Below are 19,057 nucleotides of genomic sequence, written 5' to 3' on the forward strand. Positions count from 1 at the left end.
AGATGCCTTTGCAGAGAATTTAGTGTGACAAAAGTCTTCAGTTGTCCTGTCTATCACATTCTAAATACAAGACATGAAACATCAGAGATATAAATACATCGACTTGATACCCTTGTCTTCACCCTTCACCAATCAACTCTCACATTGTACCACTGATTGCGTGCCTGCTTTTCTGGCCCCATGTGGAGACTGGAGATCTGTCTAAGTGCTGTGAGTGGTTCACCCGGTTTCAGGGTTTACCCTTTGAGCGTCCTTGACTTAGGCCGATAAGGGCCTCCAAATGATGAAAGCTTGTACCATTCTCTCATCGGTGTGGTACACTCTTAGAACTAACAGTTCTATATGGAACCAAAACATTTTCCATGCTTTGACACATATAAGGTACCCCTTAGTACTATATAGAACCATTTTGGTGCCATTTATGAATCATGGTATAAAACCTTTTTTATGTCTAAAGAACCTTAAATGGTTCTATTTCGGTGATATTTTATTTTTAACTACTAGAAGTAATAGCCTAGCTTCGGGAAGAGCCCAGTCAATTTCACATTGGCAGTCACAACATGTCTCAAAATCTTTATTGTATGAACTGGAGCGTTGCACCAATACACTTGCACACACTTCATGCCAATGGATGCCGGACCAACCACCCCAACAAAATATATGCATGAACATGACCACAGATGTAATACAGTAAGAATCAAACAAGAACCAACATGACAAGTACATCAGTTAGTGAGATAATGCAATCACAAATCCTCACAACTCCTCCCCTAGCAACAGGAGAGAGCAATGTAGCTAGTTTGTTGGGGAATTGTAGGTAATTGCGAATTTTGGTTCTTTATGTTGTAATACCTCACTTGACGATGTACCTGTGATGTTGGTTCTTGTTTGAACTGTATTACATCTATGCTCATGTTCAGGTGACATCCCAACTTTGAACAGGGGCATTGCGTAGAATGAGAACCTGAACCTTGTTTTGAATGGACACAACAGAGACAACAGATATGGTGCTCTCCCCTTTCCTCTTCAATTGTCTTTGAGGACTTGTTGTTTTGACATAATCTTACACAATGGCTGGCAGGACAGTGGGTGTGATCACTGATAATGTGGTTATTGGCACGCATGAAATGATTAGACATTATTCTCTCAACATAATCTCTTATTACTAATGTGCAGTGGAGGTTCTATGAACTACACTGTGTGGCATATAGACCTGGGTTCAAACCAGGTTGGCTTTGAAGGTTTTTTTTTTAAATTTTTTAAAGGATTATACCGGAAAAGTCTATCCACCCATTCCTCCTTCCATCCACTTTTCTTGATGCTCTTTTAAAAGTCCTTGCGTTAAAAGCATTAATCCAAAATCAGATACTGCACAGTAACGGAATACCACAGACGTCCCTCTTAGAATGGGCATAGGCTACAGTGTAATAACAAATTGCTTGCCTGAGCTAACAAGAGGAGCACTAGAAGGCTTTGCTTATGTACAGTCTGGTGGTACAGTACATGTGTCTGTCCAGCCATAAAGAGGACACCTGAGAGTCACACAGTTTATAGTGGTAACGGGGCCAAGGCATCTCAAGGTCGCAGAGCCGGACTCTGAGGAAAGTATCACTGACAGATCCAGTGAACCCAGAGCGCCCAGTAAAACAGACCTAGGGAGATAGTTTGTCTCCTGTCCGCTGCGTTTACAACATACAAATAGTCACCATAGCAGCTAACCAATGCAAAGCTGACTTGAAAACAAAAGCTTGCTGTCTTGAAATGTAATTTGGGAATTGAAAAAAATTACTTTTCATACTAGTCACTGATGATGTCTATGGAGATTGTCACTGTAGTTCATGTCTGATTGTGTCTCTTTAGAAAGGGAAAGTGGATGGAGATACAGTAGAAGAGATACATAAACTCATTAAGGCACTTAACCAGATACATTTGGAAAGGAGGGTAGATACTGTACATATAATACTATGTCATGATGGCTGTTACATGTTACAACATTGAACAAGAAAAACCTAATCCAGGTACATTGCACATATGAACACCCAAAGGGTAATGGGAATGTTTAATCGTAGAAACTTGGTGGGAGTTGGTTACAAAGTTGACAACAAAGTTCATAGATAGCCATTCCACTTTCCTCTGACCTTGGTGATGGGAATATAAGTGATGTGGAGCAACATCCATGCATGTTTATAAAAGGAAAAATAAATCTGTATGCTTGGGGAGGATGCGAGAGATGGGCTTCAAGGCAAAATCCTGAAAATTGTTTTAATCAACCATGAAAGTCAACGTTTCGGTCCTCCTCGCTCTCTATCCGTCAGTTCTCTTAAAACATGCCCTGAAGTGCAGTGCTGGGATAAGAATGATGGCCATGACTACAATGTGGGCTTGGTGCCAAAGTTTGGACCTAGAGTTGCTGGCATGGCAAAGGAGAAATGCATTGTCCTAAGTGCCGAAAGTAAATCGGAGATTTCAGGATGTCTCTAAAGGACTCAAACCGCCTCTATTATTCAAAAGACAAGAGAAACACAATGGGAACAAAAGAGCCAGTTACATTGTATTGTGTGTGTGTGTGTGTGTGTGTGTGTGTGTGTGTGTGTGTGTGTGTGTGTGTGTGTGTGTGTATTATTGTGTGTGGGGGTTATACTTTCCTCATGCATTACATATGAAAGCCTGATGCATTATAGGTGCATATTGTAAAAGGCCTATTTTTGATCTCTATGCATTCTCTGGAGGTTGACAACATAACTATAACGTTGTTACATAATGTAGACTACAATAGAACAGATTCTACATGGTGTTTTATCAATACTGCATATAGGGTTAGGCCCTAGGGCTATACTTTTTTCTGGGCCCCCCTTGTCCAAAACACACATTTCTGTATGTAAACAAATTTGCAGATGTTAACATTTAACCTTTATTTATACAGGGGAAATACACTGAGACCAAGGGCTCTTTTGCAGGTGCACCCTGTCTACAATATAACACATACAAAATACAACACAGTATTTTCAATACAAAAATCAAAACATCATATTAAACCACAATATATTAGGAGAAACAATCACATCTTTCACCAAGGAGGTCCTCAATTAACACCTTAAATTGCCCAAGCAGCACCACATACAAATGAATTTTTTTCTGTAGATTGTTCCAGCAGTTAGGTGCACCATAACTAAAAGCAGATTTATCCAAATCGGTGGAGATCCGGGGAACCTCAAGAGTTAAACAACTCTGAGAACGTGTTAGGTAATTTATGTTCTTAAATTTTAATAATGAGGTTAGGTAAGCAGGGAGTTTATGCAGTAGGGCTTTATACACAAAAAGGGAGTAATGAAGAGATCTTCAGGACTTTAACAAGGTCCAGCCAACCTTTTGATAAAGTATGCAATGATGAGTATTAAAACTATCACCTGTGATAAAGCGAAGGGTGCTATGGTAGATGGCATCCAAAGGTTTAAGAGTAGTGGCTGCTGCATTTTGATAGATGATATCACCATAATCAAGCATGACCGGCATGAAGGTTGATTGCACAATCTGCTTTCTGCTGTTCAGGGAAAGGCACAATCTATTCCTATAAAAGAAGCCCACCTTAAATCTTAGCTTTTTAACAAGCTCCTCTGTATGTTTTCTGAACATCAAGTCTTTGTTAAACCAAATGCCCAGGTATTTATAAGCAGGGACACGCTCAATGGGGGCACCACCCAAAGTACACATGCATAAATCAGATTTTTTTTGTGATTTGGTAAATAACATATTTATTTTTTCCAGCATTAAGCACCAACCTCAGTCCAACAAATGTTCTCTGCAGGACAGCGACAACAGTGTCATCGGCATATAGATGCAGGTTACAATTATTTACAGATAATCCAATATTGTTGATGTAAAAAGAACTGGACCAAGAAGCCTGATCCAGGCCTATTTCAAACAACCTCTGAATGAGTAGGTAATGGTCGACCATATCGAATGCCTTGGAGAGATCTATAAATAAGGCAGAACAATGTTTTTTCTGATAGAGGCAATTTAACACATCATTTAAGACAAGTGTAGCAGCTGAGACTGTGCGATGACCTGGTCTAAAGCCAGATTGGTGCACATTTAGAATAGAATGGGGAGATAATAAGGTTCTTAGCTGGGAGTTGACCGGGGACTCTAATACATTGGAAAGGCAAGATAGCTTGCATATTGGGCGCTTCCGTATGAAATTCAAGAGAGTGGGTAATCCAAGGGTTTCTCACATTTGGTAGTAAAAACACAACAGATAGATTCCAAAGGCAGGGAGCTGCAAGACAGTAGCCGAAAATTGTGGGTAATCCAATATGGCAGTGTTCAATGGTAGAATCTATTCTCACCACTCGTAAAGTCAAACATATAGAATCCATTCTTGTCAGTCCGTAGAAAGCAATCACAGCTCTCCGTAATCCACTCAGTAGGCAGAAAGGCAATACTATTTGGCAAACAATCTTACAAATGGTCAATCATAATAATGATCACCCAGGTAGCAAGAAATAACAAGAGACGAAAAGCAGCAGCCAAAAAGTTTGATAGCATACTCTCACAACGAGTATGACATCACTTCTGGGTATGCGTGATGAGGTGCACAACTCTTCACATTAACTAAAAGCATAATGCACTCAACATTCCATACTACATCAGAGACCCAAACTACAAATGCACCATCAGGACCTGATACAGTATAATATGATGGGTCATGGCCTATTATTTGCACAGGCTTTCACAACATAAACGCAACAGCACAGAGCACACAAGTCAATGTCACATAGCATCAGTGTATAATGGCAGGGCATACACCATCGATCGAGATATGATACAATTTAACCTTAATGCAACAGCTCAAACAAGACTCATCCCCCTCAAATGTGTGCCTTTCCATTATGCACGTAGTTCAGACAAACGGTGCTGTAGAATTGTCTAAAACTACAGCAATGATAATGACACGTTTTTGAAAGTCATTCATTTGTAGCAACTATAAAACATGATACGATGGACACGGACGCAAGATAGAACGGCACAAATACGAGTTAAATGATTCACTGGAGTACAAAGGCAGCGAGAATAGAATTGTCATATTTATATATTATACAGAATAACATTAAAAACATCATGTCAACATGACAACTTACTTTTACTAGATACAAACCAAACCATGTTTTATTTGCGAATTAATAATCAATCAATCAATCAATCAATCAATCACTGTTTGGAACAGGACATGGGACTATGGGATATGCCCACCTGCATACCCTATTCACTGAAACTTGTGAAAAGCCTGTGCGTGTGCACACACACACACACACACACACACACACACACACACACACACACACACACACACACACACACACACACACACTTTAAAGCAGACACTATTCCAATGTTTTGCTTAGCTACTGCGTAAACGCAATAGTGATTGCATGCAAAGTTGCATCCAAACTCAATTGAGATTGACTGGGATAAGTAGCAGAATCTCTCAATCCTTATCTGCTTGATGACACAGCTGTGGGTTCTCCTTAAATGCAGTTACACTGACAGGATTAGGCCAGCAAAAAGAGCCTCTAATCAATGTACAGTAATCCATTGTTTACCCCATAAAACAACTTGAAATATCAACAAAACAACAATCTGAAACCACAGTGTGTTGTGCAGTACAAAATAAAATAATAAAATGTGATTGATGATTGCAGTTTGTTAATAATGACAATAATAATATAAAGGTCATCCTCAATTTACTCTGTTCATTTTAATTCCTCAATATAGAATATGGTGTCTGAGCCCCAATTTGAGTTGCAGCCAGCGCAAATGCCTGGTCCACCATTGTAAAACCTCCAGTCCTTCTACATCTTGTCAACTATACATTCTTGTCTGTGTGAGTGATGCTTTCGTAGCTATGGAAACGCAATACAATAGGTTCCCCCAGCCTCTTTCTCTAGTCCTCGGCCAGTCCGCTCCAGTCGACATCCACTCAAACGCTCTTTACTTTGCGCATGTACAGCCAAACTGAACATTGCATCGACTCCAAGATGGCGTTAACACGTCTGGCTTGCATTCTGATCCTTCTCTCAACTCATTGTAAGTAAATGCATTTAATAGGTCTAGGTATCATTTTCCTTGCCTTTTGCTGTTGCTCGGGGAAATTCTTTACATGCGCCGCTCTTGTTTCGTCCGAATTTTTAACTCGACCCGCGAGCTACAGTAGCCTCATAGGCTCTGGGTTGGGATAGAAGTGATTATTTCTGACCTAACTATACTCAGCCAGCTAGATGCTAGTACAGCTAGCTTCCCTTTAAAATATGTTTTTCAGGATAAAACATCAGAGACTTGGGATTTCAAGGTATATCAATCCAGGCGGCAACATTCTGGAAATAGTTGTGTGGTGTCGCTACATTTGTAACGCGCGAGCCTCAAGCCTTATTGGCTCATTGGAATGTTTGAAAGGTCCATCGCGAACCGGACTGTGCACTGTCTGGCTTTGGGTAGCATGTCTAGATATTACAACTATTCAAAGACGAATAGCCACTCTAAACAGTTATGTATCGATAAAGTACAGTTTTCCATATTAATTTGCTATTCATTTTACACCATACAACTGAAAAACATATCGTGCATTCAATTTTATATTTCAAGGGGATGAGTCGGTCTTCTGTATGCCGTTAGCCTACTTTCAAAAGTTTTTTGCCACAGGAAACAAAGCCCTAAATAAGTATTTTTATTATAAATAAGCCCTTGGTATTTTCAGACGTTTAACTAAAGGTTGTTTAACGCGTTATAAGTGTGGTTGATAAAAGTTAATCCGAGCTGTATTCAGTGATGCAAGATAACGGTTTTTTTCCATTCGGGAATATAGGCGGTCCGCGGGAGCTCGGGAGGAGCCTATCGGAACACAGCAGGCAGCGCGCTTTGCCAGCGTTGAGAATTACAGAGAGCTGTTCTAAAACATTGATTTGAACTTTTTATTAGCTCTCTCGGATCAAGCAGTTTAGCTTTCTACATTTGGCAAAACGTAATCAGATCTGCCATGTTTTTTAGGATGTTTCTGGATGGGTATGACATCTTTTTCTCCAGCAAAGCCCGTTCCCGTATTTCGGTCAGATCCTTCTGAGAAAAAAACAACGTGTAATCATGTTGCAATCTCAGTTAAATGCATTTCTATCAAGTTCTACATGTTTGTACATCAAGTTCTACATTTTCTTTAACCATTTAATAATATTTGAAATGTATGTTTTTTCTATTGTGCATTTATTTGCATAGATATTCTAAAATTGTGTTTGTGTACTATATATTTACCTGCTATTGTTTCTGATAATATGTTGATAAGTATCATTCAACTAGTAGCCTAATCATTAGGCTTTCTTATTTCACTCATGCAGGTGAATTAACAAAACCACAGCATTAAAACAGCATAACATGTGATGGACTGGTCGTTTGCCTTAGGGCTTGGCCTAACTATTTTACTGAAGTGCTTTAAGCCATGATTGAACCATTTGTCAAGACAGACATAGAACAAAGGGAGGCACAGACATCAGAGAGTGCCTACAGACCCTCTGATCATCCAAGTGTACTGATTGGCTTAACTCTCTATGGATTTAATTAGGTATAGCAATGAGATTGTATGCTTCCAAAACTGTTGCTGGTGTCTCCCTCCACTTACCAGGAGGCAGTCTTAATTTAATTTTTAATTTTTAATTTGTACATTATTTAAATTATGCATTTGACCATAGTTGATAGTTTGGGTTTACTTTGGGAAGACTGTTACACTGCTTGAGTAAGGTTATAAGGGAAAACAGCAGGCACATATTGAGTCAGCTTTCAGTATTTAAACTCCTGTTACTATTTGATTCAGTTCCATTGCTTTAATCAAATTACTTATTTTGTTAAGCGGCTTCTTAAGTTTTGATTTGTTTTCATGTTGTTGTGTTTTGCTGTTGGAACTGTTTTGAACTCATGTGGAAGCAGCCATGGGTTTGTCTGAGTTTAGAATTTGAGTAGCTGAGATGTTTTCCAAATGAGTGGGAATTGATTACTCACAAGGCCAACTGACATTCAAAACTGGTCTAGTTTTTTAGCCTCATGGCAGCTCACAGTAAGTCTGCATATCCTTTTTGGGTGAGAGAAGTCTCTTATCTGAGGAGATACAGAGAGAAAAGAAAGCTGTCCTCTCTAGAGCAATGTGTGGAGTATTTGGTCTCTTCACAGACACGCACACACACACACACACACAACACACACACACACACACACACACACACACACACACACACACACACACACACACACACACACACACACACAGGGTGGGCCAACTGTTTTCTTTAGTAGACTAAGAATCAGTCCAAGCATTGGTTCAAACGAGAACCCACAGTTGAGCATTTTCTCATGATTTAAAATATGTGGCAAAGGCATAGCTTGTTGGTGTGGCAGTAGTTGGTCAGCCCCAGGGAAAGTGCTGATAGTGCTTCCCCCAGGAGGTGCATGTTGTCAGATGCTTCCCTTCCCACCCACAGCTTGTGAGCAAATGTTTGGAGCACTCCCTGAATGGCATGTTGGACCCCTCTGGGTAAGTCGCATACAGCCTGACATTTGACTGGTGAGACAGTAAATGGCAGAGAAAATGAGGAATACGTAAATCACGCAAAAAGAGCCTTCCCACTCGCCACTTGTTTGTTAAGAGAGTTTTTCTCTCAGAAGAGCAGTTCTGTGAAAATATAGGTCCACTGCTGTCCATTTAAACATGCAAAGCATGCCTTGTCAGCTCTACCGATTTAGCTTGAATGTAGTCCCCCAGTTTGTCTGTTTTGTAATGTCAATTTCAAATCATAGAGTGATTCAAACTGAGACTGATCTCAGGGTCTTGAGGGGAAACTGCAGTAAAAGCCAATCTTAAGAGGACATCAACAAGGGCACCATATTCCAGTATGCCTCAAAGGTCCACGCGTGGGATAAAGGCACATGCCTCTTGCTGCGGAATGGGCCAAACAGCTGAGCAGGAGTGGGTGGAGGTGTTTGGGGCAAAGACTGGGGTGACCAGAAATATCTGTCACGTCCCTCACAAAGAAATGGAATTCTGAATCAAAAGCATATGGAGGGAAATGTACAGTGAATTATATTCCCCCCCACTCACCTGTTTTGTTAAGAGATAAAAGGAACCCCTGTGGATAAGTTGAGGGTCAAAGAAAAATAGATGAGGTGACTGATAAAGAAAGCATATCAGTCTTGGTAGGTGAAGGACTTAAGGATGGAAAATCCATGTAAACTTTGCACCAAAAACTTGGTCAACGCCTATTCTACTCCAATGTTTCCTTCTCTTGGTAATCAATGCCAGACGCTGAGGGGAAAGCTGAAAACTTACATGCTCACGATCCAGGAATGGCAAGCATGTGCATTCTCCAAATGTCAATAACACTACCATTTGGAAGAGGCATTGATCAAAAAGTAGAGCCCAGCCGCAAGCCTGAAAATTCTGTCCGAAATCCCCCATGAAAATATACATTTTAAGTCCTGTTTATAATTAATTTCATTTTTTGACAGAAGACAGACAAAAGTGAGAATGAGATCTATGAGAATGAGACATAATCGTTGTCTGATAGGTTTGTGGGTGATATTTCCTTGTCGATAGCAGACCAGATCCGTTGTTTGTTTTGCCAAGACAATATTATGCGATGTTTACTCTGTCTGCAGGATAATCTTTGAAATGCTTCTCTATCAGCCGTCTGAGTTTAGGCGCAGTGTTTGGATGATTTCCTGTTTGCGATCTTTATCTGTGGTCACATGATCCCTGGGGGAGGAAGCGGCAGGGATGAGTGGTTTCCTCTCTGTGTATCACTGGATTCAGAAAGGGTACATCAATAGGTCATAGGAGACTGCTATCGATCAAACATTGGGATGCTGTCAAATTAGTGAAATAATTAGTATTCATTAATGACATGGCACAGACAATGAACTGAAGGCTATTGAGGCACTGCCTCTATGATAGACAAGGCTGGGACAAGGCTACATGCTGGGAGACATAGCCAGATAATCACTTTGGATTCATCCTCTGTTTACCATTTGTCATTACTCTCTCTAAAAATAGTCAAATGCCAGAATCATATGACAGCCTCAGGTGTTTGAGCACTGTTCATTCCAAAGCATTGGGCTCATAGTCAAGCAGCTCTAAATATATAATTAGAGATTAAGCACATATTATTCATATTGCTGATATCTATATCTGGCTAGTTTCAGCACCATCATCGCTGTGTTCCTTCCCAAAAAGGCCCTTTGGCATTTTCAGATAGAGAGTACGGCTAGTTCCCAAAACAAGTCTATCACCAACATCCAAGCTGACAGTCAAAACAGTCTCCTCCCTGTGAATTGCTGAAGTGACAATGACTCCTCCGATCTCTCACAGCAGCCAGCTGAGTTCTTAAGTGACTTCTGTGAAGGGCATATGACACCAGCCTTGCGATAAAAAAAGACATCCTAATAATTTTGTTGACCATAACTAATCCACGGTAAGGCGTTCACTTAATATAGTGCCTTGCAAAAGAACTGGTATGCCAGAGCTGTTATGTGGTAGTACACCCTTTGGAGAGGGATGAGCTTTTCTTGTTGAAAAACATGACACAAAAATGTTGATGGTCATCCAAAGGGAGTTTTTGTTGAGTAACAGGGGTGGATGGAGGTAATGGGGGCCATTTGGGAGTTCATGGTGAGTTCTCACTGTGGTGTTTCTCACTGTTACTATGCAAGGTAATCGTCCCAGATGCTTTATCAACCCTGCCCTGTGCCACATGCACTACAAATGATTCATCATCAGGCAGAAACTCAGCATCAAATCATGCTAAATCACTCTTATCTCATCTCATCTCATGTCATCTCAAGTCTGCTGGCTGCCATGCCATTTAAAATTAGATTTTAAGGACCATATAACTTAATATGGCATTCATGTGTGGTATTACACACTTTCAATAAGCTCTTTCTCATCATCCCTATGTCTATGTAGTAAAGCTGTAATTCCTATAGTAACAACATGGTATTAATGTGTTATTACATAGTAAGTAGGTACAGTAGTTGCATGGCATATCAAGTTAAACTGCTTTAGTTTTCAAACAAATACCCTTCCCTCTCCCTCTTTAAATAAGGTGTGTTGTTTTAGGCATTTTTCTTGAGTGGATTAATAGCCCCTCTTACGGTTGAAAATCCACCATTAGCATCAGATTTGCCAGATAGTGGTGGCAGATTGTAACCAGACCATCTGTTGATTTGGTGTTAGGGCTAACACTTAAGGTTTATGGTACTTACTGTTAAGATAGAGGATTTTAAGTTGGGGAGATGCTAAGTTGTTACATATTTAACTGAGCAAGTATTACCACATTAATGGTAATACATTAATATATTCATGCTTTTATGTCATTCCATGTGTACAAATTCGTTTTTTGCTTAGTTATGATAATGAATGGATGAATTCCAGACCAATAGATAGAGTATACAGATGTAGTATAGCCAGTTATCATGAGCGCACAAGATCCTCATAACGACATTTAGCTGACCTACTCCAGTGCACATCGCATTAAAACTTCATCATCAGTTAGGTAGAGAAAAAAAGCTTGTGAAAAAGTGTTGGACGGAACATGTATAAATACTTAACGAGCAATGAAATGTTATATATCGAGGGACATTAATGGCATTTTCTGATGCTGTCAGATTGGATCACAGGGATGTGGGCGGGTGATCCATGTTTTTTTAAGTTTGCCATGGGTTGTGCTGGGGAACACACTAGAAGCTTAGAGACAGCATGTACACAGTACAGCTGCCACACGTGTGTGAGTGCATACCCTGGGTCAGTAAGTGCCTGAGATATTTGTCGGGATGCCAGACATCGGTGGCAAGTTTGTAACATGGTGGCCCTCCACTGAGCTCCGTCAGAGGGTGTACTGCCTGTATTACTGACTTGTCCCTGTGTTACAGTGAGCAAGAGAAAAAGAAAACTATTTGGGTCATTTTCTTTGTGACTAAGAAGTTTGGCAGGCATTTGTCATCGCTGTAACCGGACACCAGGAATGGCCTCAGCCTCTGAGTAGGATAGAAGTTTAGGCATTTGTGTGCTGGCTAAAAGAGTAATTTTAGCAGCAGTGCCAATGGAGGTTGATAAGGGTTGTCTGAACTGGTGACGTTGGCAGGTTTTATGAAAAATAAGCCTGCACATGGAAGTGCACATTCATTTGAATACATCTTCATATACACTGCTTCACAGGGAAATTGGGATTGGAATTGTCCAATGTGTCACATCGTATTTTGCTTAGGGGATTCCTGATTTCTGTGGTATAAAGGTTGTACTATAATTAAGCTAAATTTTAAGCCTTTTGTCATTCTGCTCCTTTTCTGCTGTGAAATACAGCAGAAACGATATACCAAAATGACCATGCTATCTCATCTGCCATTTCCTCCCGGTAGACAGTTCTACTTACCAACCAAAGTTGAACATGTTTACACAATGGTCATTATCAGGGTTATGCTTAAAGGAGCCACCAAGACGGAGATGTTTCACACAGCAAGGCTAATCAGATAGTATTACTTGAGGGGATTGTGTGACTCTTGAAAGCGATTGTCATAATGTGTAAAGATACCAACTGCAAAAGATGCTGGTGCATTTGAAATAGCCTTGTAATCCAAAAAGAGCAAGCTGGACAAGAGATTATATTGGGAAAAGGCTTCAGAAATGAAGGCTTGTGAGCAAAGCAATTGTATCATGGCAACATGGAAGATGACACAAAAACAAATTAATGTTGTCCATTTAATCTCCAATAGAAGCAACAATAATGTTTTTGAAGTCAGGATTACAATAGATTGCAATAGAAAAAGGCATGTTTTCCAGTTCTTCATCCATTTTGTTTTTTTAAGCAATAGGCCTAGATGCCATGTTTGTCTCATGTCCACTGTACTAACATCCTTTACTAAAACAATGCACTGAAACAATGATTGATGATATGATACCCTAAGCATGCATGCACACTCTCTCTCTCTCTCTCCCTCTCTCCCTCTCACTCACTCATTCACTCACAAACACACACACACACACACACACACACACACACACACACACACACACACACAATTACACACAATTATCTGCAAGCTGTTCAACATCATTCTGTCATATCCACTCCATATCCTACTTGACCTCTTCATTACAAAACTGTGAGTGTGCATGGCCCCCAAAGCTATATTCAGAATCCGCAGTCATGATTGGCTTCAACCATATTTTCCAAATGGCCCAAAAGGACTCATGTCATGTATAAATTAAATTCCCTATTAAAGGAAGATGAGAGGCCTGCATGGGTTTCAAATGCAACATTATCGTCTGCATGGATTAAAGGCAGATTAATATATACCTTCTGCCTTGCAAGCCTACCCACCCACTGCTGTTCATTCGAAACTGGCCTTAGTTGCCCTATTACAGAATATCTGCTTTGTGTGAGACATGAATCAAATCTTTACATTGTCTAAAGGCCCAAAATATCTCCTGGTGGGAGATTGTTACTGACCACACCCCTTACTTTTCACCCAGATTTGACTGTACACCCAACAAATACAGTAGATGCTGCTTCCATTGCTATGGAGTATGTTGATGCTAAGCCATGAAAATAATTTCAGTTTGCGAGATACTGGCAGCCCTACAAAATCAGATGAAAGTACAGCATCAATGGCATATTTCAGAGTAAATTTGTGTCAGGAGCTTCACCAGTGTCTTCAACCCGGCTTATAAAACCTATGTATACATGACAGAGGTCTCATAGTCTTTCTGTGGAACTAAGAACAATGAGAGCACAGATGTGTGGCTCCTGAAATATTCAATGCGTAAAACAGCAGAGAGACAGAAAAGAGCCAACAAATTATTTATTGAGAAAATAAATAAGAATGGTGGAAAACATAAGAACAAAAGCCTTTAGCCGTGACGGGTAAAGTTTATGGTGCACATGCCTTGGAGTGGGTGCCTTATGGAGATGGAGGAAGAGAGGAAAACACAAAAGTTACACCCCCGCCATAAGATGAACCCTGGGCTCTCTCAGATGCATCAAGTCCGGCTGTATCCGATTTGAGCTTGAACAATGATATTATGGTTACCTGCATACCACCACACTTTCAGAGGGAATCTATATGTTTGGGCTGATGAATGCCTCTAAACAGCCTCTACCAATGCTTAGAATAATTAATTCCCCCACTCTGAGCATCATTCATGCAGAACTGGCCAACCATGCAGCTTTATTTCAGATACAGGATCATCCCACATATCTGTAGGCAGCATCCAATGGTTGTAGGGAATATTGAATATTAATATTTGCCAGATTCCAAGCATTGGGAATGATGCTTGGAATGAAGGCTTTGTGATAGAAAGGCCCTAGATGTGAGCAATAAAGGTAACATATTTTATGTAAGTGAAACCACTGTTGCCCACTCCATTCAACAGTTTTCCCAACTTGATGTTGAGTTCAGCTTGATGCATTTCAGGAGATCAGGGAGCAGTTGGCCAATCAGTTGGAGACATCACTTATCAGGGGTGGGGTTAATTGATATGTGCAGCTGCAAAGATTCCATCAGTATCCAGACATTCCATACTGGGAGCAACATGCAGACCAATGACTCTTCCCAGTAATTGACAGAATATTCTCCTCAGTGTGACTAATGTGTTTGGCCATAATTACAGCGCCCTCCATAAGTATTGGAAAGAGGAAGCATTTTGTCTTCTTTTAGCTCCATACTCCAATCATACAACAATTACTATGAGGTAAAAGTAGAGATTCTCATCTTTAATTCAATGGGTTTTTTTCAGATTGGATTCACCATTTAGAAAGTACAATCTTAATCTTACTCCCCCTATTTCAGGGCTCCAAAAGTATTGGGAAAAAAGCATATCTGTTATGCATATCTGTTAAAAGCATATATGTTTCACAGATGAGGTGGTATGCTGTAAATCTTGGGCAGATCCTTTTTTCTTAAAACTTTCCACTTGCAATCACTCTGGTACATGGATAATATTAGTCTTTTTGTTTGTTTAGCAAACTGTAACCTGACCTTTTTGAGGATAACTAGTGATTTGTATCTTGCAGTGAAGCCTCTGTAGTTCGGCTGGTGTATTCTGCAGATGGTAGTGGTGACACATTCCCACCTACGTCCTGGAGAGTGTTCCTGATCTGTGGGACCGTTTCTTTTTTCTTTTCTTAATTATGGTGAGCATTTTTTGGTCATCCACTGTAGTCTTCCTTGGCCTACCAGCCTGTTTGCGATTGCTGAGCTCACCAGTGTTTTCTTTCTTTTTTAATGATGTTACAAACCGTTGATTTTGGTACGTCTAAGGTTTTGGCTGTTTCGATGTTGGATGTTTCTGATAGATTTTTTTGATATTTCAACGTTATAGTGGCTTCCTTGACTTTCATTGCGGTCTCTTTGGTCCTCATGTTGAAAGACACCAATAGAAGACTCCAAAGGCAAATGCAAAGCCTAGAATCAATACTAGAACACACCTGACCTACCAGAAACACCTGTCAAGCCAATTTTTCAATGGTGCCCTGAAATAGGGGCACTATGTATAAAAAGGATTGTAATTTCTCAATGATGAAACCAATCTGAAAAAAGACATTGAACATTGAATTAAAGCTAATAATCTCTACTTTAACCTCATAGTTGTTTGATTTAAAATTTAAACTGTAGGAGTATAGAGCTAAAAGAAGACAAAATGCTTCCTCTTTCCAATACTTATGGAGGGCACTGTATATCCCATTAAAGGATCAAATAAAACAATAGAACTATTATTCAATGCAAAACAAACTGCCTCACTGTAAAAACTCTCCAACTCAACTATTTTTCCCACCCTGAACCATTCAACCATTTATTGTCTTATCACAAGCCCAGAAAAGAAAAGTAGGTGAGATCAAGCATACCAAGTGACCCCAGTGCTCACTCGCTCGCTCTCTCTCTCTCTCTCTCTCTCTCTCTCTCAAAAGTGGGCTTTTGAACACTCCTCAAGAGTGCACATCTGTCTAGTGAACAAACAATGGGGATTACACAGGGTTTGGAATTTTCTCTCTGCATCACGGTCTAGATGCAAGCATTTTTCTTTTTTGTGACTTTGTCTTGACATGTAAACATCAGATGTATGCTGTAATCTTCCCTCTAAACCGTTTCATCTTTCTAAGTTTCAAGCAAAGGAAAAGGGTAGATTGAAAAATGACCTCCTACTGGCCTACCTGCCAGGCAACTGTTGTGGACTTTCATGTGTTGATGTGTGACTTTTTGCATCCTTAACTCTTGATGTTTCCCCATTGGGTATGTGTGTGGAAATTAATATCAAAAAGAGGCCAAAATGTTATAAAAGGGGGGCTATGAGAGGTTGTTTACTGAGCCACAGTGGACAGAATTCCAATGAGCACTTATGTTTGACGCAAGCAGCAGATGACTAAGGTCAACAGCTGTCCTCTCTATTCTTACCATGGAATCACTTCTGTGCTTTGCCATTGTTTCCCGACCAACAAGTTGCAATGCAACATTGTACAGTATGTCTTTACTTCCTGTGACCGCATGAGTGTAATTGCTTTGCTCTTGTTGAAGATGGCCACAGAATGGGTGGCATGGAGCACTCAGCAGGTTTTCTATGTGACGCCGTTTGCCTGGCACTTCCCATGGAAACCCGTGGAGGATTCCTCCCCAAGCAGGTGATGGAAACAGGAGTCCTCTCATCCTCCCATCTTTCCCACCTGTTGGTCAGCAACATTCCCTGTTCGGGCTCCTCAGACAGCTTATCCTATTTGAGTCTAGAGTATGCCTTTGTGCACATTTGTTGTTCTGGAGGGGCTGCTCACTGGGTCACTCGCTGGGCTAGCTTGCCCGGGGAATTGCGCACTTTGATGTCTCTATCCTTTTTTGGTAAAGGAGGAGTGTTGTGCTGGTATCTACAGTCGTGGTCTGGAAATGGTTGTGAAATAGACATGATTTATTCACAGTTATGTACACTGCCTTCAGTAAGTATTCACCCCCTGGACATTTTCCAAATTTTGTTGTGTTACAATCTGCCTTTAAAATAGATTTAATTTCTATGTTTTAATTGTCAAAAAATACCCCACAATGTCAAAGTGAACACATTCTTTTTATTTATTTATTTAAGTTTACAAAGAGTTGGGTTTATTCAGAGTTGGGTTTATGGGTGCTAAGAATGCCAGTTCCATCTAATCAGAAATGTTTTAAAATGCAAAACCCGGTCCAGTAATTATTATTAATTATATACATTTACATATACAACACATATCTTAGAAGAGCAGTATAATTGCCTGCCACTTTAATCAACTTGTTATAGAACTTGAACTTTGGTATTGACTAACAAGTCGGATTTTAAACAAAGTTTTTAAAAGGGGACAGTAAAGAAATGAACAGGGAAAGTTGTGATTGTTGTTGTTACAATGGTAGTTAATCTTGCCCTACGGCAACTGCTTTCTCCCCATTGAAGGTCTGTGAAGCAGTTCAGGTGGTCTGAAGCACTTCAGAATTTGAAAAAAGTGACTCCCTTCCACGCCTGTCAAAACTGGGCATCACCTGTGACCGGTTGTCCCCACAGTGTCACACGCTTCTGACGATCTCACATTCTCCACTCCTCCGCATGCACTCCACAGTAGTGCTTACTAAAGAACAATGGAGAAGGCCTGAACTGTTTCCCACAGCATTATACTGTACAAAATATATTGCCATATTTTGTGAGGTTTAAACCCACAAAATGTAGAGAAATTGTATCCAAGTATTAATCTATGGTACAGCAGTAGCCTATAAAGTGTCAGACTCTGGCCCTTGCCTTCTGCATTTGATAGCAGTGAATAGTGATCAACAACAGCTCTCTATTGAAATGTTAAAATTATTTTGTCCTGGAGATGGAGTTAAGTAAGACAGCCAGAATACTTGGTATGAATGCCCTGTTTAGGTAGCTTACATCTTCCTCCATGTTTTCTGAATCCAGTCTTGCATAACTGGCGATCATTTTCAGGAGTCTATTCATGGAGTGATGGGAGTTGGCTGCCTTGATTTAAAGGCTCTACCCTGTAGCCGTACATCATTGCTCCCGAATCACAGTGAAGGCACATAGTGGTGTGGACCATTTTTCATTGGGTCGCTATAGAGCCAGTGGTTTGCATTGCCAGCATGGCCAGCATATGCTAGGTCTAAATTACCTTATTTTTCGCACACACAAAAATTTATGAAAATTGGAAGGTTCGGGTTATGTCTTTGAGTCAGCAAAGATATTGTTGATGTCACCTTCAGTGATAATGAAAACCAAATACAAGTATAGATAGCCTGGGTCTTGAACGATTCTAGATAAGTGTCTGAACATCCTCTCTTTTCATGTCAATAGATAGGAGAATGAAAACAATTCAGTACAGTACGCCTTATGCCACACATTCATGTGTAATTAAAAATACATCATATCAAATGCCTGTTTACATATAAATGAAACAGAATGGAGAGGTGAACAGGGGATATAGCTTACAGGCCATTTATGCATTCAACCGGCCTAACAGTCCAAGCATTCAGAGTTGCTGCCCCACTGCACAAGATGGCTTTTGTTCAGGAGTGCAAACAAAAGGCAATTAATGAGATGGGCTATGGGGGGGCCTCTGCGGGAGAGGAAGACAAAAGGGGCTGGGATTTGTGCTTGGCCTGCTGTTCCAGGACTGATAGCATCTTGATGAGTGGACTGAATGTTGCTGGGAGGCCCCATTATGGAGACTTTATGAGCTTCCTGCTGCCTTCTCACAGACACAGGCGCAGTGAACACCATGATTGTATGACTAAAGAGTTCACTAAGTGACCATCTCTGGCTGTGTCATGCTGCATTGTGTTTCAGGCACTGTCACATACAGTAGCGTGATAAAAAGTTACCCAGTTTCACTCAGTTCCAATTGGATCCTAAAAAGCTCAGCTTGTGAAAACACTATAGTGCAAAAGACAAAAAAAGCAAGGCCAGTGAAGTCTTTCATGCCTGTGTCCCTGATAGGCAGTGTCACAGGAGACACCCTTTCAACTCAGC

At 40.4% G+C, this 19,057-nt stretch overlaps 1 protein-coding gene across 2 annotated transcripts in view; it reads left to right on the forward strand.

Annotated features, from left to right (window-relative positions):
• Positions 1-5,999: 5,999 nt before the first annotated feature.
• The window catches only part of jam3b (junctional adhesion molecule 3b), a gene marked incomplete at its 5' end in the record, with an annotated part of 32,546 nt that continues 19,488 nt past the window's right edge, over positions 6,000-19,057 (forward strand). The window contains one exon of one of the 2 annotated variants that reach the window (XM_083664982.1): positions 6,000-6,084. In XM_083664982.1, the coding sequence (XP_083521108.1) occupies positions 6,000-6,084 (85 nt within the window). The remainder of the gene's footprint in view (positions 6,085-19,057) is intronic. The other variant, XM_083664981.1, reaches the window with a different exon arrangement.

Source organism: Argentina silus (genome assembly GCF_951799395.1).
Source record: "Argentina silus genome assembly, chromosome: 2".
Lineage (NCBI taxonomy): Eukaryota > Metazoa > Chordata > Actinopteri > Argentiniformes > Argentinidae > Argentina > Argentina silus.